The sequence below is a fragment of the Prinia subflava genome, chromosome 6 (assembly GCF_021018805.1).
Source record: "Prinia subflava isolate CZ2003 ecotype Zambia chromosome 6, Cam_Psub_1.2, whole genome shotgun sequence".
In the NCBI taxonomy this organism is placed as follows: domain Eukaryota; kingdom Metazoa; phylum Chordata; class Aves; order Passeriformes; family Cisticolidae; genus Prinia; species Prinia subflava.
The window spans coordinates 37,885,191-37,912,282 of NC_086252.1; the positions used below are offsets into that span (position 1 = coordinate 37,885,191).

General features: G+C 49.6%; 2 protein-coding genes across 3 annotated transcripts in view; both read right to left on the minus strand.

Moving 5' to 3' along the window:
* Window positions 1–5,303, minus strand: part of CACNB4 (calcium voltage-gated channel auxiliary subunit beta 4) — an 83,104-nt gene extending 77,801 nt beyond the window's left edge. The window contains exons 1-2 of the mRNA XM_063401052.1: window positions 5,254–5,303; window positions 5,096–5,179 (exon numbers count right to left, since the gene is read on the minus strand). Coding sequence (XP_063257122.1) covers window positions 5,096–5,179; window positions 5,254–5,262 — 93 coding nt within the window. The 5' untranslated portion in view covers window positions 5,263–5,303. The remainder of the gene's footprint in view (window positions 1–5,095; window positions 5,180–5,253) is intronic.
* Window positions 5,304–6,948: 1,645 nt separating this feature from the next.
* Window positions 6,949–26,623, minus strand: STAM2 (signal transducing adaptor molecule 2). Of its 2 annotated transcripts, none has more exons than XM_063401055.1 (14): window positions 26,466–26,623; window positions 20,593–20,677; window positions 18,452–18,527; window positions 18,146–18,241; window positions 15,912–16,058; window positions 15,010–15,079; window positions 14,543–14,729; window positions 13,777–13,871; window positions 13,275–13,354; window positions 13,024–13,111; window positions 12,573–12,627; window positions 11,675–11,828; window positions 10,559–10,716; window positions 6,949–9,666 (listed from the first exon to the last, which is right to left on the minus strand). In XM_063401055.1, exons 1-14 carry the CDS (start codon window positions 26,503–26,505, stop codon window positions 9,477–9,479), a joined length of 1,521 nt encoding a protein of 506 aa, XP_063257125.1. In that variant the 5' UTR covers window positions 26,506–26,623; the 3' UTR covers window positions 6,949–9,476. The 2 variants fall into 2 exon arrangements, with proteins under 2 accessions (XP_063257125.1, XP_063257124.1); XM_063401054.1 differs by having other exon boundaries at window positions 13,275–13,357.
* Between the last annotated feature and the right edge of the window lie 469 nt (window positions 26,624–27,092).

Below are 27,092 nucleotides of genomic sequence, written 5' to 3' on the forward strand. Positions count from 1 at the left end.
TTCTTTCCAGGACACTCTGGGAAAGGTCCCTGTGCCTCCCCTCGCTCTGACCTGCTCCACACGGGCAGCACCCGCAGGAACTGATGCAGGGATGGCCCCTGGATGTCCTGGAACCCTGGAGCTGCCCAGGGGAGCACCTTCCACACTGGCAGCTGTAGGGAAGCAGGGCCTGACTCCACAGCCCTCATTTTCCCAGGATTTCCTCACCAAGGTCACTGCAGACGTTCCAGCTCTGCCCCTTGGCGGGATGGTTTCTCCCCAGCTGCCAGGGGACAATTCCAGGGAATTCCTGCCATGGGCTGTCCCAGTGCAGCCCTGCCAGCGGGGCTGGCCCCATGTTTGCCCTGCAGAGAGCAAACCATCCTCAAACCCCTCAGGAATGAACCTCAGGCCACTGCAAACCAGCAGCACCCAGTGTCCCAGGCCAGGCTGGACACTGGGGCTTGGAGCAGCCCAGGAGAGTGGGAGATGTCCCTGCCATGGCAGAGCTGGGGTGGGATGGGATTTGAGTCCCTTGCAACCCCCACCATTCCAGAATTCCGTGATTCTGTGACATCAGCAGGGAACCCTGCTTGTCCCCAAAGCTGCAAGGTCCTTTTGCAAAGCTTTTGTCAACTCAGTGGTTCTGAATGCAGGAGAAAACCTCAGACCCGAGGGAAAGTCAAGCAAGACGCCCTGGGAACATTCATTTCACTTCAAGCCTTAATTCCCCTCCTTGATTCAACCTAAATATTTGGATTTACAAAGTCAAATCTTCGCTTGTACAAACTAAATCCACTGTTACTTCATCAAATGGCAGAACCTGAGAGCTGCCAGTGCTGCCTGAGCTGAGCACCCTGATCCCAGCACAACCACGCCAGGGCTGCTGCTCTGGGGAGAGAGGGCTCAGCCTTTTATTCACCTGTCAAATGCTTAAACAGCTCCTGAGTTCTGCACGCAGGAAAATAAGAGCCCAGCCTAAGGAATAATCACATTCCATGACAGTAAGCTGTATTTTAGAAATTAATGACTCATGGCAGGATTGAGCTCATCCTGCTAAATTACTGAACCTCTGCTCTGCTCCTCTGCAGACACGATTTTTATCCATTTAATCAGCGCTGGATTTTGAGGAATGCCTGGATCGCTGCAGGTTCCCACTGGAATGGACCCTGCTCCCAGCAGCAGCTCCTCCAGTAGAGACCAGTCCCCAGGTGGTGCTCTGAGGAAAAGGAGTTTGAGACAAAAAAAGGCAGAATTCTGGGAAGAACTCAGATGCACCTTGAAAAGTTCATCAAGAAATGATCACTGATGAGCTGAGCCCGATGGAAAGAAGGCCACAAAACTCTTTTTAAAGATTCTAAATTCTTTTGTTGCAATGTCCTCAACCTTTCAAGTGTTGTTACAGCCCGAGAGCTGCTCTGGTAACAGAAAATGCTGCTCTTCTCTTCCTCTCAGCATTACACAGGAAAAATTGTCTTTAAAAAGGAGAAGCACAAGCACTGCCACAGATGCAGCACCAGGTGTAACTAAGTCTCAAAAGAAAATTGGCTTTTACCTCAACTATCTCTAAAGAAGCAGCAAAAAAAACCCTTCCAGAAATAAACTGCACATCTAAATATAGTTTTGTGTGAAGTTAAATGTCCTTGGACTGCTCAGGGACACTCAGTGGCTTCACTTGGAGACTCTGGCACAAGCTGGGAAGGATTTCCACTGATTCCTGTGAATGTCTCAAGGAGATTTTAGTACAAGGCCTTGCTGGTACCAAAAAATCCTCTGAAATCATCGAGTCCAACTGTCCCCAGCACTGCCAAGGCCACCACTGACCCCTGTCCCCAAGTGCCACATCCACTGTGATGTGACATCCCTCCAGGGATGGGGATTCCAGTGCCACGGGCAGCTGTGCCAGGGCTGGACAACCTTTTCCAGGAAGGAATTGTCCCAAAATCCCCCCTGCCCTCCCCTGGCCCAGCCTGAGGCCGTTCCCTCTCCTCCTGTCCCTGTCCCTGGAGCAGAGCCCAAATCCCCCCGGCTGTCCCCTCCTGTCAGGGAATCCCAGAGAGGGAAAAGATCCCTCTGGATGCTCCTTTTCTCCAGGCTGAGCCCCTTCCCAGCTCCCTCAGGAATTCTCCAGTCCCTTCCCAGCTCCCTCAGGAATTCTCCTGTCCTTTCCCAGCTCCCTCAGGAATTCTCCAGACTTTCCCAGCTCCCTCAGGAATTCTCCATTCCCTTCCCAGCTCCCTCAGCCTCTCCTAATGCTCCAGACCCTGAGGTGTGAGGGAGAACATTCCAAGGAACACCCTGCACGAGGTGTTTCAGTCTCACCTGCACAAGGGCTGCTGTTGGGTCAACAAAAAGCAAAATGTGTAAATATTCCTCTGGGAGACACCTGGAGAGGAGGAGAAGGAGTGAAAGGAGGAGAAGGAGAAAAAGGAGGAGGAGGAGGAGAAAGGGAAGCTGAACTTCCACCCCAGCATCCCCCAAAGTGATGTGTGCTCTGACACAGCCTCTGGGTGCTTGTTGCTGTTCTGCACTGGTCACAGCTTCTGTCAGAGAAATAAATCTCACCAGAAATCGCAGGGAATGAATTGGTACTGCCAGAATTCCGAGGGAAAACACCAAATCCTGTGCAGGCACAGGTCACAAGGGCTGGGAGCACAAAACCCCCCAGAAAACACAAGGAGGAGTTCTGATGCCAGCCTTGTGTTGAATCACAAGCACATGTTTGCAGCTGCCCTAATTAGTGTCTTATAATTGACTCCTGTCCCTTAAGGGGGTTCTTGGCTCTAATTGAGCGGCACCTGCCACATCAGAGGAACAGATCTGTGCACCCATTCCCTGCTCTAAGGTCACACTTGGCCCCTTCAGTGCCAGCTTTGCTCCCAGCCTGGGCCGTGCCCGGACTCGGGGCCCATCCCACCAGCTGGAATCTCCTGCAGGAGGAGTCACAGCAGTGACCCCACTCCCTCTGGGGGTTCTTAAACATCATCCCACTGATTTCCAGCTCTCCCCCGTGTCCTCCTGGAGTACAGAGCTCCCCCTGTGCCCTCCAGTGCCAACACTTCCCCCAGCAGAGAGGGCACTGCCAGCTGCCCACACGAGGGGCTGGAGCTGGGAGCTCTGTCCTTGTGGACACGCACAGCCCTCAGCACCACAGACCCTCTCTGCTCCCCACCACACGGTGTGGGCAGGAAAAATGCAAATCCAGAACCTCCTCCAAACGTTATTCCCTTACTCAATTAGATTGAGCAATGGATCGAAACCAAAAATTAAACGCAACATAATGAAAAGTCGAGTAATGAGTTCAAATCCCAGGGAGCTGCATCTCTCCTGGCACAAAGGAAACCAAGGATATCAATTCCAGAGGTACTGTGGGCTTGGGCAAGAAGCTGGTGCTCAGTTTTTAATGTACACAAGGTCTACAAAAGATTTAAACTGCTCTAGGACACTGATTCCAAACCTCACTGACAGAACTTTTGGTTTTAAATCAAATTACAGGCAGCAGTGTTACCTGGAGTGAATCCCTGCTGGGGGACTTTCTGTTCCACTGCTGCGTGCAGAGCCTGACTGCTGTGAGGGAGAACTTCCCCGTGGGAGGGTAAAGGACAGGAGGAGCATCCCATCACCTGATTTTCGTGTTCTTAACTGGAATTGCCCATCCAGTGTGTACAGCAGCACCTCAGGAGGGTCAGGAGGGGAGTGAGTCCCCCAAAACCAAACAGACAGACAGACAGACAGAGGCCTGGATCCAAAATTCCAGGTCACGTCCTGCTCCCTGGGGCAGCAGCTGTTCCAGGGGATGGCAAGGACCCTCTGCCCAGACCACAAACCCCGAATTCCCACAGCACAAATCCACCTCTGGAAGAACAGCCCTGCCAAGCTGAGAGCTCCCCCAGGACATCTCCCAGGAGCACCCACGGCCGCCAGCAGCTTCTCCCGGGCTGCCACAAGCCTCCAGCATAACCCAAAACTGCCTTTCTGCTCCTTTATCCTTGTTTCAACTCCCATCTCCACGGCTCAGATCACACTGAACGTCAGACTCTGCCGAGGCTCTCACATGTCACTCCAGAAACGGGGACTGCCAGCCCCACACGGCTGCGCCGGCTCTGCTCCGGCTGGAGCCGTGACAAGGAGATGCCACCAAGCAAAAGGAAACTTCCCTGGGTTATTTCAATCCCTGTCTGTGACAGAGCAAGCTCCGTGTCCCCAGCACAACACGCTTCTGTGCACGGCAAGTGTGCATGGATCCTGCAAGGGCCCGGTTCCGCTCTCCCTGAGCGTCCTCAAATTCCTGCTCAAGTCACTGAGGAATCTGGGATGCAGGGCCATGCTCTGGGGAATGCTCCACATGCTCTGCTTGGAAATGAAATTGATAATATTTCCTGCAAAGTGCGTTTTTTGGGTGAGGGTGACGCTTCAGGGGACTCAGGGTGTCAGTCTGGGTCTGAGCGAGGGACAGCTGGCAGGCAGGATGGGAGGCTGGGAGCAGAGATGGAAAAGGGGAGCAGAGAAGGAAAAGGGGAGCAGAGATGGAAAAGGGGAGCAGGGAAGGAGAAGGGGAGCAGGGAAGGGGAATGTTAGCAGGGAAGGAGAAGGAGAATGTTAGCAGGAGGTTCCATGCTGATGGCTACCAGTGCTCCTGCAGTGCACGGGGCTGCTGTGGAATCAGCTCTGAGCAGCTCCAACCTCAGATGCCGATGCTCTTGACACGTTTAAAACCTTTTTTTTTTCTTTTTTTTTTTTTTTTTTTCCCCCAGAAATCCTAAAGTCAGGAGACCACCAGAGCCTCAGCTCCCGCTCGCTAAGCCCAGTGCGCCTCCGGGTGTGACAGGGAATACCGAGGCGATGCCGCCGGGCCAGTCCCAGCCGGGAGCCAGGCGAGGGCGATCCCCGCGTCTGTGGGGCTGCCCCACGGCCGCAGCCGCCTTGGGGCCGCTCCCGGGGCTGGCGGCTCCGGGGCAGCCCCGAACTCCCGCGGGGTTCGCAACTCCGGCGCTGCCCGGAGCCGCAGCATCCCCGGAGCATCCCCGGGCAGCGGCGGCGCCACGCCGGGCACGGGGGTGCCGACCCCGCCGGCCCCGAGCCCCCCGAGCCCCCCGGGCGAGCCCCGAGCGCTGACCTGCCGCAGGATGAAGCTGGTGGAGGTGGTGCTGCCGTCCGAGCGCTTCAGGCGGCTGCGGCGCGTCGCGGTGCCCCTCGTCACCTGCCCGGGGGACAAAGCATCAAGGTGGTGTCAGCGCCCCGGCCCCGGCCCCGCGCCCCCGGCCCCGCACGCACCGCGGCCATGGCTCCGCTCGCTCCGCGCCGCTCCCGGGCCGCTCTCCGGAGCCGCGGAGCCGCCGGGGCGGGGCGCGCTGGGCGCGGGCGGCGGCGGGGGCGGCCCCGGGGCGGGGCTGGCACCGAGAAACCCCCGGAGCCCGGGCCGGGTCCAGCCGGGAGCGGAGCGCTAGAGCCCGGCGGGGCCGGGGACAGGCCGGGAGAGAGCTGGGAATGTTCCGCTGGAGAAGGGAAGGCTCCAGGGAGAGCTCAGAGCCCTGCCAGGGCCTGAAGGGGCTCCAGGAGAGCTGCAGAGGGACTGGGGACAAGGCAGGGAGGGACAGGACACAGGGAATGGCTCCCAGTGCCAGAGGGCAGGGCTGGGTGGGAGATTGGGAAGGGATTCCTGGCTGGGCTGGAATTCCCAGAGCAGCTGTGGCTGCCCCTGGATCCCTGGCAGTGCCCAGGGCCAGGCTGGAGCAGCCTGGGGCAGTGGGAGGTGTCCCTGCCATGGCAGGGCTGGATTGGGTTGGATTTAATGTTCCTTCCATGGGGGGATGCCCTGGGCGAGCAGCAGCCCCTGAGCCCACCCGGACCCAGCTGGCACAGCCCGACCCCTCCCCACATCCATCAGCACCCACTGGCACCAGATTCCAGCGTGCAGAGAGCTCCCGTTCCCGGGGCACGGAGGAAAACAAGCCAAAATCCAGGAGTGGATGTGTTGGGAGCTGAAATCTGAGGAAGATCTGGAAGCGGGACCTGGATTTCCTGCTTGCCGCTGCTGAGCTTCACCTGCAGGCGCATCACACCTCCCACCGGGCTGAGCCGGAGCGGGGCTGTGCCCATCCCACACCTGCCCCGCTGAGCAGCCGGCAGCGCTCCCGCCTCGCCCCGCACCAAATCCTTTAATTCCCGGCCTGCGGGAGCAGCCTGGCTGCTCTGCCCAAGGTGAATGTGGGTCACCGAGGCTGGAGTCTGAATCAGATTATTTTTACATTCACTTTCATCGCTAAATTGGAGCTAGGGAGGCGCTTCTGTTGAAATATGAATCGTGGGGTGGCTCATTTCCCAGGGAAAGATTCTCTCCAGAGACCTGATGGATCAGGCTGGGATTCAGCAGGAAAAACAAGGCAGCATTTCCCAACAATCCAGGATATGATTTGGCTTTTTAAAGGTCGATTTCCAGCCTGATGTGACCCCAAATCAACCCTCTGGGGTCAAAAGCTCCAAAGGGCTGTAAAAAATGATGCAAACCAGTGACTGATGTGTAAATGACAATTTTTGAGGCTCCATGCAGAGCCCCAGCAGCAGGGTTAAAGGCCAGGGATGCACCCTGATTTTTGGGATAAGCTGGAATTCTCAGGCATTTTCAGTGTCCATGCAGAGCCTCAGCAGCAGGGTTACAGCCCAGGGATTCACCCCAATTTTTGGGATGAGCTGGAATTCTCAGCCATGGTCACAGGACTCAGCTCTTGCCTCTCTGGGCAGGGAATTCTCCTGGGTGTGTTTGTTAACAAACGCTCCTCATTCCACAGACACCCCTCAGTGCAAGCAGGGGCCCTGCCTGGGAGCTCTTAGAAAACACACACAAATAAAAAACAAGGGAAGAAAATCATCTTCATCTCAGGAAATAATCCCTGAGAGAGCCAGAATCCCACAAGCCCAGGGCCATCCCCTACCAAAGCCTCCAGCACAAAGAACACACAACATCACTCGGAAGGTTTCAATAATCTGATTTTTAACATCATTTCTGGAGCCAATTGGAGAGACAAAGCGTGGGTGACATCAGGTGACAGAGCACAACCCCTCAGAGCACTCTGGGGTGACAAAGTGAACAGACACAACAGGTCCCCAGCTCACACGGAAGGAAATGGATCTCATAGTGATATTTAACACCCATCAAACAAACAGATCACAGGAAAGTCTCATTAGAAAGTCGCCCAGGTTCCTATGTTAAGGGTCTATATGAAAAAAGCAGGAGTTCTCCACCCTGAATTCCTGATAGAAAACAGCAGGTAGAAACCTAAAGTAGAAATCTGGAGTTAGAGAAATCCTTTGGCAGCATGTTCAGTTACAATCAGGCCTTAAAAATAAATATGATCATGTCTAGAAGTATGAAGAGAAACACCAACCCCCTCTAAATACACTGGTTTAATAATAATTAAATTATTTTACACTATCTACAAGTTGCATATCATGGAGTTAGGAGTAGAAGAGGTGACAGAAGGACAAATCCTTTTATAAAAGTTCAGGCGTGTGTGGAGCTGTGTAGAAAAATCTCAGACAAATGAGTATATACATTATTTATACTGAACAATTAACATCATCAAATCACATCTGCCTGGCTCAGCTGAAGATTTCTCTTGGCCCAAAGCTCCGAATCCACAAAACCACCAATTTAAATTTCCTAACATGGAGAATCCATAGCAACGAGAGCAAGGTTTAGTTCGAGCCCAAACCAACTTGGGACGAAGCAAACTCTGACAAATACAAGCTCCAAACAATAAGAATTTGGAACAGCAGCATTGAAAGAAATTCTTTTCCTCAAAAGACACAAGGAACAAATTATCAAAATACTTCAATATTGCCACGTGTGTCATTTGTACTGAGCTACTTCCAGGGGAAGGATCAAGACAAATTAAAGTCATGTCCAAAGGAAAGACAAAATCCTCCTTCTAATTGCACACATTTAAATAAAAAGTGATTTAAAGAGCAGGTGCTGAACACTTTTTGCATGAGCATGAGGCTGCAAATATAAGGTCAAGATAGGAAATAATTAAATAGAAGGGAAAATAAATGGAGGAGGTGGTGAGTGAAGGGTGGGTTTTGTCACTCAGCAGCCTGGGAGCTCCAATCTGGGATGAAATTTAGATATCAAAAATGCTTATTTAGACATCAGGGAGCCTCCTGCATTTAATTGAGATGTTTTATCAGTAATTTGCTTCCACTGTTTCCCCAAACCAAGGATTACCACTCACCAGAGGTGGTTAAAAGCAGGATAAATGTGACCATGCTCCACTGAGAAGGTAAATAGGAGGATGAAGTGATTTTTTCTTTTAGCAGTTGAAACAAGAAAGAAATCCCACTTTCCCAAAGGATAATCCAGCTCATCTGCTCCCTTGGACAAACCCCACCCTTTCAAAAAGTGCATCAGGGAAGAGATTCTTGGGTTTCTTTTCTCACCAAGTGCCACATGTGCCCAGCTGGAGGTAATCCCTGCTCCAGGGACACAGCTCAGGGTTCCCTGGGCTGAGGAGCCCAATCCCACCCCCAGCACAGGGGATGGGCTCAGATCCCCCTCCCCGAGTGGTGCAGGAGCTCCTCTGGCTCCAGACACGCAGTGGCACAGAGAGGAAATCCAAGAGAGTCCCATCAAGACCATTCCTGTTCCACTCAGCTCCCCCTTGCAAAGGGAACAGATCCTCAGTCTTCAGCAGCTTCAAACCTTCTCCAGCCCCCTCCTTTCCCACAAGGAATGACAAAGCTCCTTCCCTTCTACATCCATCCAGAAAGGAAAAGTGAAGAGAGGTCCTGTGCAAGTTCCTGGCTCAGCACCTTGGATCCAGGGAGTGCCCCCAAGCAGGGGGAGCATCCCCTGCCTGCTCCTCCCCAGAGCCTGGTGCTGGCAGTGCCACCTCTGCCAAGACACCAGGGAATGCCAGGAAAACCTGGGCTTTCCTCAAGAGAAACACAGCAACTCTCTGTGTTTTCTGAATATAGAGGCAGCACTGTTAAACCCCTTTTTTGTCCTGTCTCCACAGGGATGTGGTCCTGAGTGGCAGAGTCTCCTCTTCCAGCTGGAGCCAGGGATCCCTCGGCGTTTCCCTCAGGAATGGACCCCAACTGCAGAGATTCCCTAAAGCCACTGGGACAGAAGGATTACAGCAGACACCACAGGAGGCAAAGCAACAGCATCTCAGCATCCTCAAGCTTCCAGAAACACATGGAAAAGAGAATTATTTTGGGACAATCTTTCAAAGATTCACAAGTGGCATTTCCTGAAAGCGCAGGGAGGGAAGAGAAGAAAAAAAAAAGGGACTCGGAGGAACAGGGAATTATTTTAAACCATCCCCTAAATCTAGTTCAGGATGCAAAAATGCAAAGAACCATCAGAGCTGGTGCCTATTTTTACTCTGCATCACCCCAATGCAGCGAGTTGGGTTATTGGAGAGGAAAATGGACTCGGATATCCACGGCAGGGACTCCCAAGGATCGCTGGGTCGCAATTCCTCGACTGTGGCCGTTTAAAGCAGAGGCTGCTGATGGAAATTTGTCTGCTGCTGGAGCAGGGAATGAGCAGGAAGAGCCACGGGATAAGCTGGTCCTTGGTTGCTCTGGAACGCCGCCATGTCCACGGCCATGCCCATCTGGTGCTGGGGGAAGGCGGCGGTGCCGGCGACGCTCGGGAAGGGCTGAGGCAGCGCCGGGTCGGGGCTGCGGGGACACAGTGACAGCCACACTCACGGGACAGCAGGGACAGGGACACAGCACCAACCCTGCTTACAGAGCAGGGACACAGCAACAGCCACGCTCACGGGACAGCAGGGACAGGGACACAACACCAGCCACGCTCACAGGACAGGGACACAACACCGGCCACGCTCATGGGGCAGCCCAGGGTGGGGACACAACACCAACCCTGCTTACAGGACAGGGACACAACACCAGCCACGCTCACGGGACAGCAGGGACAGGGACACAACACCAGCCACGCTCACGGGCCAGCCCAGGGCCAGCACATTCACCCACAGCATCAATGGCCACTCCCAAAACACCCATATCTGAAAATAATGTGACCCAAATGGTCATTTTTGAAGGTAGTTCATGTTCTGCCGGCTACAAAAATACAGTTTTTTACATGCATGCTCTCAGCTTAAAGCAGCTCTGGCCTTGCAGTTTCCCTCTTGTCACCCCTCCATGTTAATGAACAATTTCCCAGGAATTCCATACTTTTCATGCCTAGAACGTGGCAGTTTTTCATGGTTTTTGCAGGAAAAACGTTTTCACCCTCAACATTCTTCCAGCAGCTCAATAATTCTACTATGTAACTTTCACTTTTTAACTTACTCTTTAACTTACTCCTACTATTTAATTTTTAATCTTTGGTGCTGGTTGCTTAAAGCCAAGGTCAGAGGTTCCTTTTCATCCTTCCAGGGAAACTTCCTCATGCAGGATTGATTTTATCCAGCATGGTGCTCTCAGTGCTCCCTGGTTTAGTAAAATGGGTGTTTTTCTCTCAAGAGGACGTGTCACTAAATGTAAATGCCACGAGAACACGCCGAGTGGCAGAATTCCCCCCAGGAAGAAGGATTTGCTGGATCCATACCTTAGATAAGCAGCTGGAGGTGGCTGAGTGGCTGCAGAGTTGATGCCCTGGGGCAGAGACCTCACCTGGCCCACCTGCTCCGGGGCCAGGCCGTATCCCGGGGACATGGACACGCCCTGGATCATGTAATTCCCACTGGGAGGCTGCACAGGATACGACTGCAAATCAAACCAAACCCAGCACATTTGGTGCTCAGCACACCTTGGAATGAACCCACCAGCACAGCCTCAAGCTGGGAGCCAAACCTGCAGTTCCTTCCCATTGTGGTTTAAATAATGCAAGATTCCCTCCAAATCCAGGGGACACAGGCTGGAGCTGGGATAAACAGGAATGTCCCAAATAAAGCCCAGCACTACCCTGCATTTCTGTGCACCAATCTTGGGAGGAAACAGCAAACTGCAGTTGCCTTTTGGCTTAAATTACTTTGTAACCTCCAGATATAATGAATTTTCCGTCGTTACCGCGAGTTAAGGACACGGAATTACTTTTAACTGACATATTTTCAGATCTAGCAGTTGCTATGGCAACTATTCTTTTCCCACTGAACAATTAACATGAAAGTAAAATTCACTTCAAGCAAAAACCCTCATTGTGTGCTGTTTGCAAATCTCTCCTTGCCCTCCATGTTTATTCCTTACACCATCATTAGGGACAGGGTAAAACAGTTTGGAGCACAAATACCACGTGTTTAAAACTGATACAAAATGTTCATTTTTCTAAGGGCAAAGGGAGCTAAAAGCAGAGTGTTTCTATATTTAGCAAAAAATACACTGGGGATTAATACACTGATATTCCAGTTCCCTGCCATCCCCACTATTAGAGGAGAAGGGAACATTTTACTTGGAGATTGACGTGACTCACAGCAAGAATACCCAGCAAGCTGCTGCAACACCCAGCTCCAACTGCGAGGAATGAATTATGGAAGGGATCTTGGGGAATTTTAACAGTGGCCAAGCAAACCCTTCTGTTCCAGTGCATGAATCCCAATTTCTTGCAAAGGCAATGTCAGATTGCTCGTGGGCTCCCTTCAGATTTTGCTGTGATTTTTTTGAGGACAGGGGTAAGAAGGAGGGAATTTCCAGATTCCAGGGGATTTCCAGATGCAGGGACACTGACCTGCACGGAGACTCCGGAGGAGGTGGGTGGGAATTGTGCAGGGTGCTGGAGTTTGGAGTAGGCTGAGTACATGGGGCTCTCATTCATCAGTTTGTTGTAGAGCTCCAGAGCTTCCAGAACCTTCACGTTCAGTTCGGATAACTCGGAATGTTTCCTGTTCCAAAACAAATGGAGAGGGCACTGAGCTGCTGTGACACCTCACATGGGGAGGGAAGAACAGGAAAAGAAGACCCTAAAAGGTAAAAGGTCAAATTTTTAACCATTTATATTGAAAAATTGCTGTTTGACTGGATAGAAAATCTAAGAGCTGCACAACCATTGCTGGCACCAAACCAGCAATTCCCAGGTGGAATTCCCTGTTCTTTTCACCCTCAAATATCCCCAGGAGTGACAGAATCACGGAGTGGTTTGGGCTGGAAGGAACCTTCCTTAAAAGATCTAATTCCAACTTGCTCCAGCCTGGCCTTGGGCACTTCCAGGGCTCCAGGGGCAGCCACAGCTGCTCTGGGAATTCCAGCCCAGCCAGGAATCCCTTCCCAATCTCCCACCCAGCCCTGCCCTCTGGCACTGGGAGCCAAACCTGAGCAGGGAGAGGTGAGGATAACATGGAAAAATCCCCAACAGACTGAAAATCCCAACCTCCAGACAGCCTGGAGGAGGCTATAGTCACCAAATGCCAAAATGAAACAGCATCCATGACCTGTGCAGTGAATTTTGGGAGAGCAGCAATCAAATCTCAGTGAGCACACTCAGTACTTGATATTTCAGCATTGAAAAAATAAAGGTAAAGTTGATAAATTTTTACTGCGAGGTTTTCTAGCCTAGGAGATGAAAGTACCAAAAAAATATGATTAAAACTGCCCAATTTGAAGGAAATCAGTGAAGAAATTGTGCTCACCTATCTATCTCTTCTAGTTTTTCATCTATCATTGGACCCATCTGCTGGCAGATATCTGTGAAGACAAAGTGTTGAGGCAGTTGATGTCTTGCACAATTAAATGTTTAAATGCAGCCAAAAATATTTTATCCAACTACAGTAAAATTAATTGCTTATTTATTTCAAGGTTGGGATTGGTAGATGGATCTTGCAAAGCTCAGGCATTTTACAGAGCTGGGAGTTATGCAAATGACTCTGCTAAACACGGAACTGGCTTGGAACTATTAAAAAAAATTCAAATTATCCCCAGAGCCCCACACTCCCACGGTGCAGTAAGTGTTCTCCAGCACTGTTAGTACAGAGCACAGCTCCCCTCAGCTTAAAATGAACACAAAGAACTCCCAGCTCCATCCACAAAAGGTAATTGTGAGAAGAAGTCATAAAAAAGGAGCTCATTTAGTGCTGCAAGTACCTTCTGAGTCGAGAAGGTCTGGAGAATCAAGCTTTAAATCCGTGGGATCTATGCTCTGAAGCACCTGCAGTGTTTTATCCATCTTGTCCTGAAAGGGGAAGCCAAGACGAAGAACTTTGATTGCTCAGCCACGCCAAGATTGGTTTAATATTCAAATAAAAGTTCTTCAGAGACAAAGAATCATCTGCCAACATTCAGCACCAGAAGAATGTAAAAGCCCAGCAATATTTTATTTTCAAGTGGCTCCATACCTCATCAATATAAACTGGCTCAGGTTCTGCTTTCTTGATTTCTTCTGCAGCGTCCTCAGGAACAGAGATTTTATCCACGGCTGCTGAAAGAACAGAGATGAGTTTCTCTTCTCTCTGTTGCTGTGATAACTTCAAACAAACATTTGCTCCTTGTTATTTTTCTGTGTGAAAAGACACCGTGACATTTGAAATGGCAATTTGCTGGATTTGTAAATATGTTGCTGACAAGGAATTATGGTGAATCGAACCAACTTTCTGTCACAGAAAATGGTAATAACTTAAAAGAGAAACAGAGGCAGAAATTAAAGTGAGTTATGTTAGATCTGTGCTTGATTGTTTGAAACAAGGGCAGGATGTCTCTCAACTCTTTCTTGGGGCTGATAAAGGAAATTATTTTGCTGCTGGGCTAATTAGGATTGCAGCACAAAGCTGCCTTTGTGAAATAATGCATCATTTCAGCCTTTGTGAAATAATCCATCCGTCATTCCAGCAGGTTACTCACCTGCCTCGGGCTCCACAGTCAAGTCAGAGGTGACAAAATTGGACGGGAACAGCCCCACTCCTCTGTGGTTCTCCCCTTTCCACCAATTGGCGTCACTGGGGAAATAAAGGAGGATTACACAACTCTGGGGTGAACAGAGCCAGGACACATTTGGGGTTTTTACTGAAAACCTGAGCTTCAGAGACATATTTGGTGGGTTTTGAAACCAAAACCCTGTGATATCTAAACGAGAACATTTGCAGGGATTAGCACAGAGCTGAACAGGAGCTGGGGCAGAGGGGAGGGAAGGGAGGAAGAGGAATCAGGGGATGACTGAAAATGGAACACAACCCATCAATTCCTTACACTGATTACCTGCCAGCTCTTCAAAACTGTCCATATCCCTACAGGTGTTAACAACAATCATTGTTTTAGTTATTTTTAATCGGTTTTATTCTTGGCAAACGTGATTCTTGATAGCCAGAGGTTTAACAATTGCTGGAATGTGATGCCAATGCATTTTATGTCATTATGTCAGACAACCAATTAAGATTTATCTTCAAAACTACAAATTGGATGAAACACTCGAGGTTCTCACTGCACTAAAAATGATTTGAGGTCAGAGAGTAGGATTTTGGAAAGATAAAAGGAAGAGAAAGGGATGTGAGGGAGGGCAGAGTGACAATTACATTTCTGTGGGTGAAAAAAAAGCATCAGAGGGAAAATGTGCTACCCTGAGAAAACAACAGTGGTGGAACAAAGTCAGCTCCACCTGAGCGTATTGTACCTGTCATCCAAAACAAAAATAATCTCTCCACTTTTAAAGGTGAGCTCATTGTCCTCCACAGCTTCAAAGTCATACAGAGCTCGCACCTTCCTCAGGCTCTGGGGGTGTGGTGGGGTCTCTGCAGAGGGGTACAAGGCCTTGGTCTCCATTTGCTGCTGCTTCTGCTCTTGCAGGGACAACTCGATAGCTGCAGGTGGGGCAGAGAGCAGGAGAAGTTTGTGGGGTTATCCCTGCGACAAAGCAGCCTGATCTCTTAACAAAAAGAGGATTTATTGCTTTATTTAAACAAGGGCTGTATCTGCTGCAGTGCTGGAGTGAAGGTTTAAAGTGCTGTGTGATTTGTCTAACCCCAGATCCTCATGGATGAGGGGAGCACCTGGAATGCCACAATTCCCAGCCTGCAGGGAAGAGCCCAAATTCCCATTTCCCTGCTTTTAACAGAACTGCTGGAGTCTAACCCAACTCACCTTTAGCTATATCCTCATCTTCCTTGGATTTACTGGATGAGGAGCCATTCTTAGCAGCACTGGTGGAGGCCTGCAAAGGTGGGAACAACACAGGGACAAGTCAAAATGAAATCTCCATAATTATTTATCTTTAACAATTAGCACCGAGTTGTTCTGATCAGGTGGATTATGGAATCCAGGTGATCTCCTAGAAATAAAAATCATCACTCTTCAGGGTTTTTTTCTGTTTTCAGCAGGGAAAAAAGTAAAACAAACAATGAGATTTAATTGAAATAACTGATTTTATTGAAAGAATTATTTCAGTCGTATTTATTCCAGTGAGACTACTGATTTAAATGACTCTCTCCCTTCAAGAGAGAAGATGCTGCAGTTGGGAGCTGCTGACTCAAATCCCACAATTCTCCCCAGCAGCACAGTGAAATCATTCCTGGGGTTTTCATTCCCACCAGGAGCTGGGTGCCAGTGCTCAGCTCTTCCATGCTTCTGCCATATGTTTTACACATAGATCAGATTTAGAAGTGAAAACATCTTTGTGGAGGAAGGAGGGGTTGTAAAAGTTAAAAAACTCACTGTGTTTGTAAAAGTTAAAAAACTCCCCATGTTTCATATGGAGGAAAGTAAACTCTGTGTAAGGAAATTGTAATAGAAATTGTAATTTTCATTTTCAGGGCTGAGTAATATGGAAATATTTAGAAGGATCAATAATAAAATCAGGAAAAAAACACCTGGCATCATATCTGCTGTTGGATTGGGCATAACAAACCACCAAAATGAAAAATTAACCACTCCAAATCCAGGATAACTCCTGACATGCACAGGGAATGGGACAGACAGGAAAAGGAGATTTGGGAAAGGAGAATTCCAGAGCATGGGATGCATCCCTATCCCAAACCAGCTCTCACCTGGGATGCTGCTGCAGGAAAAGTGACCCCTTCCTCCTTCAGGGATTTGATGGTTGCAGATATTAAACTACACTGTGGGTCCTTCTGGAATTCTTCTGACCACTCCACCATGAGGGATTTTAGCTTTTCACACACTTTTGGGTGAGCCTGGAAGACAAAATTGGATAAAAAGGGATGTTTGAGCCTCAAAATGAACAGAAAGAGGTCTTACCAAAATTGTTACCAATCCCACTTTACTATGAATACTCTTAATTATTAATAATTGCATAGATTGAGAAGATTTGGGGAGCAGAGTGTAGAATATCTGCCCTTTCACACCCTGATCTGATATTCCAGAGAATATCTAACATCCACAGCTCCTGGAGCACTAATTCTGGAGCAATTCAGGCTGCCTACCACACTTATCCCAAATTTCTGCCTCTCTGTGTTACTCACCCTCCATTTAACCTCAATTTTCCCTTCATTCCTTCTCAGGGGTGTTGTTTTCCACTTCCCAACCACAGAAATTGGTCTGATTTAAGCCCCTGCCTTTCCCTACAAGCAATCTTCCCCTACAATTCACCTTTTCTGGCCTCTGCAGTTTCTCCTCAGATGCCAGGACAGGTTTGTCCCAGCTGAGAGGAGCTCACAAAAACCTGAGCTGGGTCTCCTTCAATCAGCTCCTCCCACAAAAAGGAGTGTGTGACCCCAGCCCACCCCTGGGTGGGATCCAGGATTCCTTCAGATCCATGGGTGGGATCCCAGGACCCCAGCCCACCCCTGGGTGGGATCCCAGGACTCCTTCAGATCCCTGGGTGGGATCCCAGGATTCCTTCAGATCCCTGGGTGGGATCCCAGGACTCCAGCCCACCCCTGGGTGGGATCCCAGGATTCCTTCAGATCCCTGGGTGGGATCCCAGGACTCCAGCCCACCCCTGGGTGGGATCCAGGATTCCTTCAGATCCCTGGGTGGGATCCCGGGATTTCCAGCCCACCCCTGGGTGGGATCCCAGGACCCCAGCCCACCCCTGGGTGGGATCCCAGGATTCCTGCCCGTCCCTGGGTGGGATCCCAGGATTCCTGCCCGTCCCTGGGTGGGATCCCAGGACTCCAGCCCACCCCTGGGTGGGATCCCAGGACTCCTGCCCGTCCCTGGGTGGGATCCCAAGATTCCTGCCCGTCCCTGGGTGGGATCCCAGGATTCCCGCCCACCCCTGGGTGGGATCCCAGGATTTCCAGCCCACCCCTGGGTGGGATCCCAGGATTTCCAGCCCACCCCTGGGTGGGATCCCAGGACTCCAGCCCACCCCTGGGTGGGATCCCAGGACTCCAGCCCACCCCTGGGTGGGATCCCAGGACTCCAGCCCACCCCTGGGTGGGATCCCAGGACCCCTGCCCACCCCTGGGTGGGATCCCGGGATTTCCAGCCCACCCCTGGGTGGGATCCCAGGATTCCTGCCCGTCCCTGGATGGGATCCCGGGATTTCCAGCCCACCCCTGGGTGCTGAAGGTGAAGCTGAGCTCCAGGATGGACCCTGCTAACGGGAGCAAGGGGAGCCCTTGCAGACCTATTTTCCCACAGAAAGGCAGAAATGCAAGAGCTGTGAACTCATTTTGCTTCCCAGCACTTTTATTACTTTCCTTAATTGCTTTACTCAGCCTCTGATGGTTTCAGGGCTCCCATGGATCTGAGAACTCCTGTTTAACCCATTAACCAGATTTGTCTCCAACTGGAGCAGTAATTAGGGAAAAGCTGCTCCTGCTTGTTCAATCCTCACACCCAGATTGGGATCCCAGCAGCTGCTTGACCCCAACCATTTCAGTCTCCTTTTCTTGGGTATTTTCTCATTCAACATTCCCAGAATCCCTGAAAACTCAAAAGGATTGTCTGTAACTTCAGCATTTTCCTTGTAAAAATGTTGTTTCACTTCCTCGTAATTTTCCCTTTCACTTCAGCCCAGGAATTTCCTTCAAGCCTAATAAAAACTCTCTTCAAGAAAAGCTGCACTTATGATCAAATTAATTGAGCTTAGGAACACAGACTTTAATTAAAATTGCTCATGTGATTTTGTAAAAATCTGCAGGATTATCAGCTGTCAGTTCTTTCACAGATTATTTTTTCAGAGTAAAAATCACACAGATTTCAGTGAAATCACAGCACCAAAACTAGAAAATGTATGTTAACTACAACATTAATTTGGAGAAGTTACCAAAATAATCCTCCCCTAGGACTGAAGGGAATCTAAAACAATTACCTTGTTTATTATAGCTCGAGCTTCAGTGGCAAAATCCCGGGAACACACTTCCAGGTGGAAAATCTTCCCACAGTTTGAGACACAGGCTCCTAAAAGCTGACAGCAGAAAGACAATTGGGAAAATGCAGGGGAAAAAATGCAAATTTTTAAAAAAAACCAGTGCAAATAATCCAAACTAGAAGGTAAATTCAACATGGACACTGATTTACTGAGGGTACTCAAGATATTAATTGATTGATTGATGAGTAAGTATTTAATTGCTGCATTCCATGAGGTTTTTTAGGGGGAATTTGGGGATTTACTCACTGTGAGAGCTTGCAAAGCCACGTGGGGAACTTTGTGATTCATTCTCTTCATGATGGCTTTAAGGCAATCCTTGGCTCTGCAAAGGAACAAGAAAATCAGGGATAAATGGGAGTGACAGGGGCTGTGCAGGGAATGAACCCAAAGCTCCACCAGAACTGAAATTATTGAACAAAAATGTCACCAGAACTGAACTTATTGAACAAAAATGTCACCAAACCTGAACTTACTGAACAAAAATGTCACCAAACCTGAAATTATTGAACAAAATGTCACCAGAACTGAAATTATTGAACAAAAATGTCACCAAACCTGAACTTACTGAACAAAAATGTCACCAAACCTGAGTTTATTGAACAAAAATGTCACCAGACCTGAGATAATTGAACAAAAATGTCACCAAACCTGAACTTACTGAACAAAAATGTCACCAAACCTGAACTTATTAAATAAAAATGTCACCAAATCTGAACTTATTGAACAAAATGTCACCAAACATGAGCCCACTGAACAAAAATGTCACCAAAGTTGACTCTCTGAGGGCTGGGCAGAAATTTCCCCATTTACCACTTTGTTTGTCCTCACTCAGTGTTGGATTGGAGGAAATTCCCTTTTTCCCCCTGGCATTCCATGCCCATTCCCAAAAAGCCGCTGCCAGGCCAGGAAGGGAAGCAATTGCACGGTTTGAGGCAGACAATGAAAGAAATGTCCCCAGATAAAGAGAAGATTCAATAAATGGTTATTTTAGTGGTCACTGGATTTCATTGCCAGCTCTTGGATCCCCTTCTCCACAGCCTGAGGACACAAAGATTTTTGTAATTTGTTTCAGCACAATCTGAGGTGAGTGGAGAATAATAAATAGCATTTTAAATGCTTCTGCTGAGGGCTCTCCACACTTTAAATGAGCATTAATGGCTGGCAGCAGCTCAGGCACATCAAAGGCTTCATTAACACTGATCTTTGGAACATTTAAAAACCCTAACAAAAAAAAGCTGATGCAGCATTTAAAAAATAATATCACTGGCAGATACTCGAGCTGCTGGATGAGCAAAGCACAGAAAAGCCTCTGTGCTAGAAAAATACACTTAGTGCTAATATTTTCATCTTATTTCACATACAAACCATCCAACAAAGTCAACTCCGTTATTTTAAGTTGTATTTTTATTTGGGGTAGGCAAAAATCGTCATTATTTTCAAAGGCAGAAGGGAAGAAAATGACACAAAATTGAATTAAAATATGCCAGCAGCGGTGGCGTGTAAAATTCAGAATTTAGGATTTTATTTTCTATCCAAATATATATATTTAGATTTAATTATGCACTTTAGATACTTCTATTTCTGCATATTTAATTTCTTAAAAATCTCTGCATTTTTTTACAACATCCCTTCCTCCAAACCCAGATTTAAAACAGTTCCCTCTACAAGAGTCCTGTGGCACTAAAAACTTTGATTTTTAACAAAGGACTCAAAGGATATTTTTTTGTTTTAGGACTAAAGATTTTCAGATTGAACAGATTTGCTGTTATTGCTTGTGGCAGGTAATCAGTTAAAAACAAAACAAAACCACCAAAAAACCACCCCAATTTCAATGTTAAATAGAGCTGCTAAAAATTCTGAATTACTTGAGATTTCTGCCTAGGATTAATTCCAAATTTAAAAGATGTTCTCACTCAAAAATTCAGCAAATACTTTTGGCCACTACAGAATCACTGAAATTCCATTTATGTTATTCCATTTATGTTCCACTCAGGCTAAACCAATTCCAAGTGATTTGTGCTTTGATCCCTATTTTTTTTCCCCTTTTCTCTCCCATTCCTCTTCACAACCAAACACAAATATCATAAAAAGCCCCTGGTCCTTGCCAGGTATTTTTGTGCACAGAAATTATTCCACTTTCTCCACCTGGCACAGTCACTTCCCCAGATTTACGCCAGCTCATTAAATATGAATAACTTGGGCGTGCTGTGCAAAACTCCAGGAGAAAACTGGAATGTGCTCAGCACACGCAAACTGCTCTGCTCAAACCCTGCTGGAACATTTCTTTCCAAGCATTTCCAAGCCAGCTCGGGGTATTTGGGAATTCTCTGTGCCATTTTCTCCCTCCCAGCAGCACAGAATTCCCTGGAATGCTGGACCCAGCTCACCCATTGGGAGTGCTTCCAACTCTGTCACAAATATCCATGATAAGCCCCCAGTCCTCGCTGGTGTTGTATTCATTTGTAGCTTTCTCTGGAAAGAAAAATAAGATTTATCAAGTGATTTATTTGTTCAGTTCAGATTCCATCAACAGAGTGTATCCTGAATTAATATTTCATGGATTCATGGAATGATTTGGGTTGGAAGGAACCTTGAAGCTCATCTTGTTCCAATCCCTGCAGGGACACTCATTCTATAGATTAATTAAGAAGGCTTAATGGTCTTTATTTGTGCTTTTAAGTTTTTATTAGCCACGTTATTTCAATCCCATGTAAATATTGCAGTTCAAGGTAATGAACAGCAAATTAAAAATTTTATTGCATTTGCTGCTTCAAGAGTAAGTTTTAAAGAACTAAATTCAATTTTATTTTGGCTGCTCAGCAGAAGGATTTCCACAAACACAGCACCCACCAATGTTCCAAATCCCTTTTGTTCCAGATGTACAAAAAATGGACACTTGGAACTCTGGCCATACTTTATCTTCACAAACTGGAATATTTACTCAGAGGAAGTAAATATTATGTTGGAACCACAAACCTTCTTCAAAACTTACCCCAACAATTATAGGAATGCTAAATTTTCTTTTAAGTGCATCAATATTTTAGGACATGAATAACAAATTAATGGATGTTGTGGAAAATAAATGAGTAGCCACAATTTTAAACACTTTAAAAAAAGGGGAAAATCAAGCCAAATCAACCTCTAGAAGCTGCAGAATCCCTGGATATACAATCCCTAGGTAGTGAGGAGATTCCCAAGGATATACTGAATTACTTCCCAAGGATCCATTGAAGTTTTCCTGAGCCCTGAGTGGAAATTCCAACCAGTTTTTCCTGCTATGGCAGAAATAATCCCAATTCTTCCACTGGCAACAGGAAGGTTTGATGTTAACAGGCTCCACCAGGAAGCTTTCACCTCAGAATTATGGAATTATTTAGGTTGGAAAAGCATTCCAAGGTCATGGAGTGCCAGCTGTGCCCAATGCCCACCCTGTCCCCAGCCCTGAGTGCCACCTCCAGGAATTCCTGGGACACTCCAGGGATGGGCACTCCAAACCTCCCTGGGCAGTTCCCATTCCTGAGCTCCCTTTCCATGGGGAAATTCCTGCTGCTGTTCCCCCTGCCCTCCCCTGGCCCAGCCTGAGGCCATTCCCTCTCCTCCTGTCCCTGTCCCTGGAGCAGAGCCCGAATCCCCCCGGCTGTCCCCTCCTGTCAGGAGCTGTGCAGGGCCACAGGGTCCCCCTGAGCTCCTCTTTTCCTGCTGATCCCTCACTCCACACCATCCCCATCCCACAGAAAGCTCAGCTCCCACCACCCCACGCTCCCTGAGCCAGCACATTCCCACACAGAGCAGAGTGGGAATTTCTCCTGGATCCCCACAGCCCTGGGAGCAGCCCAAGCTCCCAGGGATCTGCAAGCTTCCCTCCCTGAACTGCAGCTGCTTTTCTCCTTCCCAGGAACAATCCTGGAGGATAACTCATTCCCAGATGCTGACACACAGACACAGCAGAAGAAACACATGTGGGAGGATGCATTTTCCATGATTTTTCCAGCACAGAGGGAACGTAACCTTTAAAAACACAGAATTACTTGTGCTCTGCAGCTCTCCAATTAATGAAGGAACATTAGACTTGAGCTCGTTTTTATAAAAATAATGATAAAAGCAAAATGTGCTGCTTGGGGTGCTTTTATAAAGAATTCCAAGCCCAATGAATCCCTTTTCCCTGAGCTGTTTTGCTGCGTGGTTCCATGAGAATGGTGCCAATCCAGGAGAGGGGAGAGCAGCAGCTGGGGAGGGGCTGGGAATTGTCTGCTGCTCCCACTGCCAAAAGGAGAAATGCTGGGAGAGCTCCTGCCCCAAAGCACTGCCAGGAAAGGAGGGAAAATTCTCAGGATCATCCCTTAAAACACAACAGCCAAAACCTGAATGTCACAGAATGTCACTGGGAGGGATGGGAGGGAATCCCAATCCAGCCCTGCCATGGCAGGGACACCTCCCACTGCCCCAGGCTGCTCCAGCCTGGCCTTGGGCACTGCCAGGGCTCCAGGGGCAGCCACAGCTGCTCTGGGAATTCCAGCCCAGCCAGGAATCCCTTCCCAATCTCCCACCCAGCCCTGCCCTCTGGCACTGGGAGCCATTCCCTGTGTCCTGTCCCTCCAGCCCTTGTCCCCAGTCCCTCTGCAGCTCTCCTGGAGCCCCTTCAGGCCCTGGCAGGGGCTCTGAGCTCTCCCTGGAGCCTTCCCTTCTCCAGGGGAACATTCCCAGCTCTCCCAGCCTTCCCAGCTCTCTATTATTGCATTATTTCTTTTCTCTTTTCCCAAGGGATGGGAATACACAGAAATAAGACCAAAACCCGAGGGAAGTGAGGCCTGACCAGGTGTGGGAGTGCCCAAAGCCTCCCTGTTCCCATCCCAGCTCCTCAGCCGGGGCTGGTGGCAGCTCCACCTCTGCACACAAACTTCAAACTTCCAAAACATTCTGTTATTTCAGCCCTGAGTTCCCTTGGGACAGGCTCGCCAAGTAAGATCTGGGTTAATAAACCCAGAAATATACGAAAATACATCGTTTCTCCACCTGTGTCCCTTTCTGTGCAAGAAACAGAAAATGAGCCCTGATTTAGCACAAAAATCATCACTGCTCAGGCACTTCCAGCACAGGTTTTTGTGCTAAACCAGGGCTTGTTTGTTTTTTAGTGACTGTCATCACTAAAATCAAAATCTTCTTGATCACTTTGCCCACGAAGTGAAATAAACCCTTGTCTGCACAGAGGTAATTCAGATTTTACACAAAGCATGGAAGAACTTTTCACAGTGGGAAGTAAATATAAGAGAAATGGAGGGCTACTCCAAGTGCTGTTTCCAGGAGACAAAGCAGGAATTCGTGGATGAAAGGCAGAGATTTAAACCCACACACCTTCCTTGGTGTGCCTGGCCTTTGCAGAGCCTAATTAGAGAATTCCAGCTTGGGTTTAATTAGAGATCACAGCCAGGACGAAGCTGCAGTCACAAGGCAGCCCTACCTGGAATGATCCCTACTTGTGGTACTATTATATCCCAAAAATAGATTAAAATAGATTATTCAAATAACTTTTTGCAATACAAATCCAGTTCATTGAGAAGGGTTTTTAAAATGCAGTTTTTGCTTGGAAAAAAATTATTTTGATTCACTGAGGCCAAGAATCTGAAAAAGAAACAATCTGTCTGTCAAAAAACCCCCAAAAATATTGGAAAGATTTGAGAGGCATTAATAGAGATTATATTCCAAAGCCTGGAAACACCAAGATGAACAACTCTTAATTTATGCAGAATATATAAATTATATTAAATTATAAATTTGTGTTTATTGTAGAAAAGAAAACAATAACAGTGAGGCTGTGGTATACTAAAAAACAATCAAAGCAGGATGGGGGAGCAGAGCAAAAATAATCTCAAAAAATGAGAAAAATGTCATAAAAATGCAGGCTCGGAATTTAGGAATTTTAAGCAGTCAGATCAAAGACTGGAAAATATTGTCCCCACAGTTCAAGAAGAAAAGAAACACCCAAGCAACAGCAAGTAAAAAAAGCCCAATTAGCTTTTCTTCAAATATTAATATTTGCAAATTTTTAGCCTAAATGTTGAAGACAAGAATTATCAGGGACTGAGAAATAAAAATTTGATGTTTACAGGTTTCACCTCAGAATTATGGAACTATTTAGACTGGGAAAGGTGTCCAAGGCCATGAAGTCCAAGCAGTTCACAAAATAAACAGTAAATAAATAAATAAATAAATATTAGAAAAAATAAATTCTTTAAAAATAAAAAAGTAAATAAAATTTAAGGCAAATGTAATCTCTTCCATTTTGGCAGTGACAAAAATCCCAGGAATGCTGAATTCTTCTCTTTCCTACGATCCCAACAAGAAAGCTGAGCCTGGTGTCTCACTTATTTCACTGCTTTTTCCAGTGCTGCCATTCAGAACAGACTTGTGTAACAAAAAAAGTGACAAGGAGCACGAGTTTAAGAAAGCACAAGTCAGGGCAGGACACAAAACAAAACAACTGAGTCACCCCAGCTCCTGGCAGGTTTTGTAATCGCTGAATCACAGAAGATCCTGGGCTGGAAAAGATCCCCAAGGATCATCCAGTGCAGCTCCTGGCCCTGCACAGACACCCAGCACTCCCATCATGGTGTGGTTCTAGGGAAGCTGGAAGGAATTATCAATAAAAGGATAAAAAGCAGCTGATCTTAGAGCAGCCACAATTCCCTGGATCCCTGCAAACCAAGCAACACCATGGGAAGGGCAGGAAGCACAGGGACACCTCAGACTCACTGGGACAGCTGTGAAACTTCAGGAGTCTGAGCAAAAAGGGACACAAACCATCCCCTGATGCTGCCAAAGGTGAGGAAGAGAGGGACCCACTGATCTTCTCCCTCCCAGAGCCTTCGAGCCCGGCTAGAATGTGTCAGGAGCAGCCAGGGATATACCTGGAGCTACAGTGCCCTGGGCCCACCACAGCTACAGGGGGAATCCCAGGATTATTTTGGTAGGAAAAGCCCTCCCAGCCCATGGAGTGCCAGCTGTGCCCAATGCCCACCCTGTCCCCAGCCCTGAGTGCCACCTCCAGGAATTCCTGGGACACCTCCAGGGATGGGCACTCCAAACCTCCCTGGGCAGTTCCCATTCCTGAGCTCCCTTTCCATGGGGAAATTCCTGCTGCTGTCCCCCCTGCCCTCCCCTGGCCCAGCCTGAGGCCGTTCCCTCTCCTCCTGTCCCTGTGCCCTGGAGCAGAGCCCGAATCCCCCCGGCTGTCCCCTCCTGTCAGGGAATCCCAGAGAGGGAAAAGATCCCTCTGGATGCTCCTTTTCTCCAGGCTGAGCCCCTTCCCAGCTCCCTCAGGAATTCTCCATTCCCTTCCCAGCTCCCTCAGGAATTCTCCAGCCCCTTCCCAGCTCCCTCAGGAATTCTCCAGTCCCTTCCCAGCTCCCTCAGGAATTCTCCAGTCCCTTCCCAGCTCCCTCAGGAATTCTCCATTCCCTTCCCAGCTCCCTCAGGAATTCTCCATTCCCTTCCCGGCTCCCTCAGGAATTCTCCAGCCCCTTCCCGGCTCCCTCAGGAATTCTCCAGTCCCTTCCCAGCTCCCTCAGGAATTCTCCAGTCCCTTCCCAGCTCCCTCAGGAATTCTCCATTCCCTTCCCAGCTCCCTCAGGAATTCTCCAGCCCCTTCCCAGCTGCCTTCCCTTCCCTGGCCCTGCTCCAGCCCCTCAGTGTCCCCCCTGTCCCAGAGCTGTCCCCAGCAGTGCCAGCACAGGGCCGGGCACTGCCCTGGGGCTGTGTCACTCTGGGGCTGGCACAGCCCAGGGGCCTCCTGCCCGCCTGGGCACCCCTGGGCTCCCCAGCACTTCCCAAGGCCTTTCCCAGCTTTCCAGACACTTCTCGCAGCCCGGAGCACTCGCAGGGCTCGCTGTGGCCCGGGCACTGGGCCCTGTGGCACCGGCGGCCTCACGCCGTGGCCGCCGAGCCCTCAGCGGAGCCCCGGCACGGCCGCGTCCCCCCGGCCCCGTGTCCTTCCCAATCTGCCGTCCAAACCCCCGATCCCTGCTCCAGATCAGCCACCGAGACACCCAACAGGGCACAACACTGACCCCGGCAGGGAGAGCAGGGAGGCGAGGGAACAGGGAGAGGAGAAAGGAGGGGAAGGAAAAAGACGAGGAGAAAAAGGAAGAGGAAGAAGAGGAGGACGGAGAGGAGGAAAAACAGGAGGAAAAAAAAGGAGGAAAAAGAGAAGGAAGAAGAGGAGGCAGGGGACGCAGAGGCCGCCCCGCCGCCGCCCGCCGCTCACCCACGTCCTGCTCGAAGGGGTTGGGGGCGAAGAGCGGCATCTCTGCCGCGCGCTGCCGCCGCCGCTCCCCGCACCTCACACCCGGCCGCCGCCGCCGCCGCCTGGGCCCGCTCACCGCGCGGGGCTGCCCCACCGCGCCCGACCGCCCCGCGCAGCCGGCGCCGCGGCCGCAGCGCCGCCAGCCGCCGGGATAAGCGGCCGGGCGGGACGGCAGCGGGGCCGGCCCGCGGCGCGGCGGGGAACCGGGCGGGCGGCGGCCCCGGGAGCGCGGCGGCGGCGGCAGGCGCTGCTCGGGGCAGCCCCGAGGCGCGGGGGCCTCGCTGGCGGGGAGGCGACAACGGGGCGGGGGCGCTGCGTGCGCCCCTGACGTCACGACGGCGCGGTGACGTCACGCGCCGCCATGTTGCGGCGGGGCTGAGGGGCCGGGGCTGAGGGGCCGGGGCTGAGGGGCCGGGGCTGAGGGGCCGGGGCTGAGGGGCCGGGGCTGAGGGGCCGGGGCTGAGGGGCCGGGGCTGAGGGGCCGGGGCCGGGTCCCCGCGCAGCCGGCGGCGCCTCGGGTTGTCCCCGGCGGAACCGAAATTAAAATTGTCCGAGGGCACAAACCGCGTCGTTTCCCACGGGGAGTGC

Excerpts from the sequence above, each read along its gene's own strand:
- STAM2 (XM_063401054.1), bottom strand. The coding sequence starts at position 26,505 with ATGCCGCTCTTCGCCCCCAACCCCTTCGAGCAGGACGTGG. Across the intron at positions 18,528-20,592 it reads GTTGGAAGCACTCCCAATGG|AGCCAAGGATTGCCTTAAAG; the intron begins GTGAGCTGGGTC and ends GTTCCTTTGCAG. Across the intron at positions 18,242-18,451 it reads TGGCTTTGCAAGCTCTCACA|CTTTTAGGAGCCTGTGTCTC; the intron begins GTGAGTAAATCC and ends TTCTGCTGTCAG.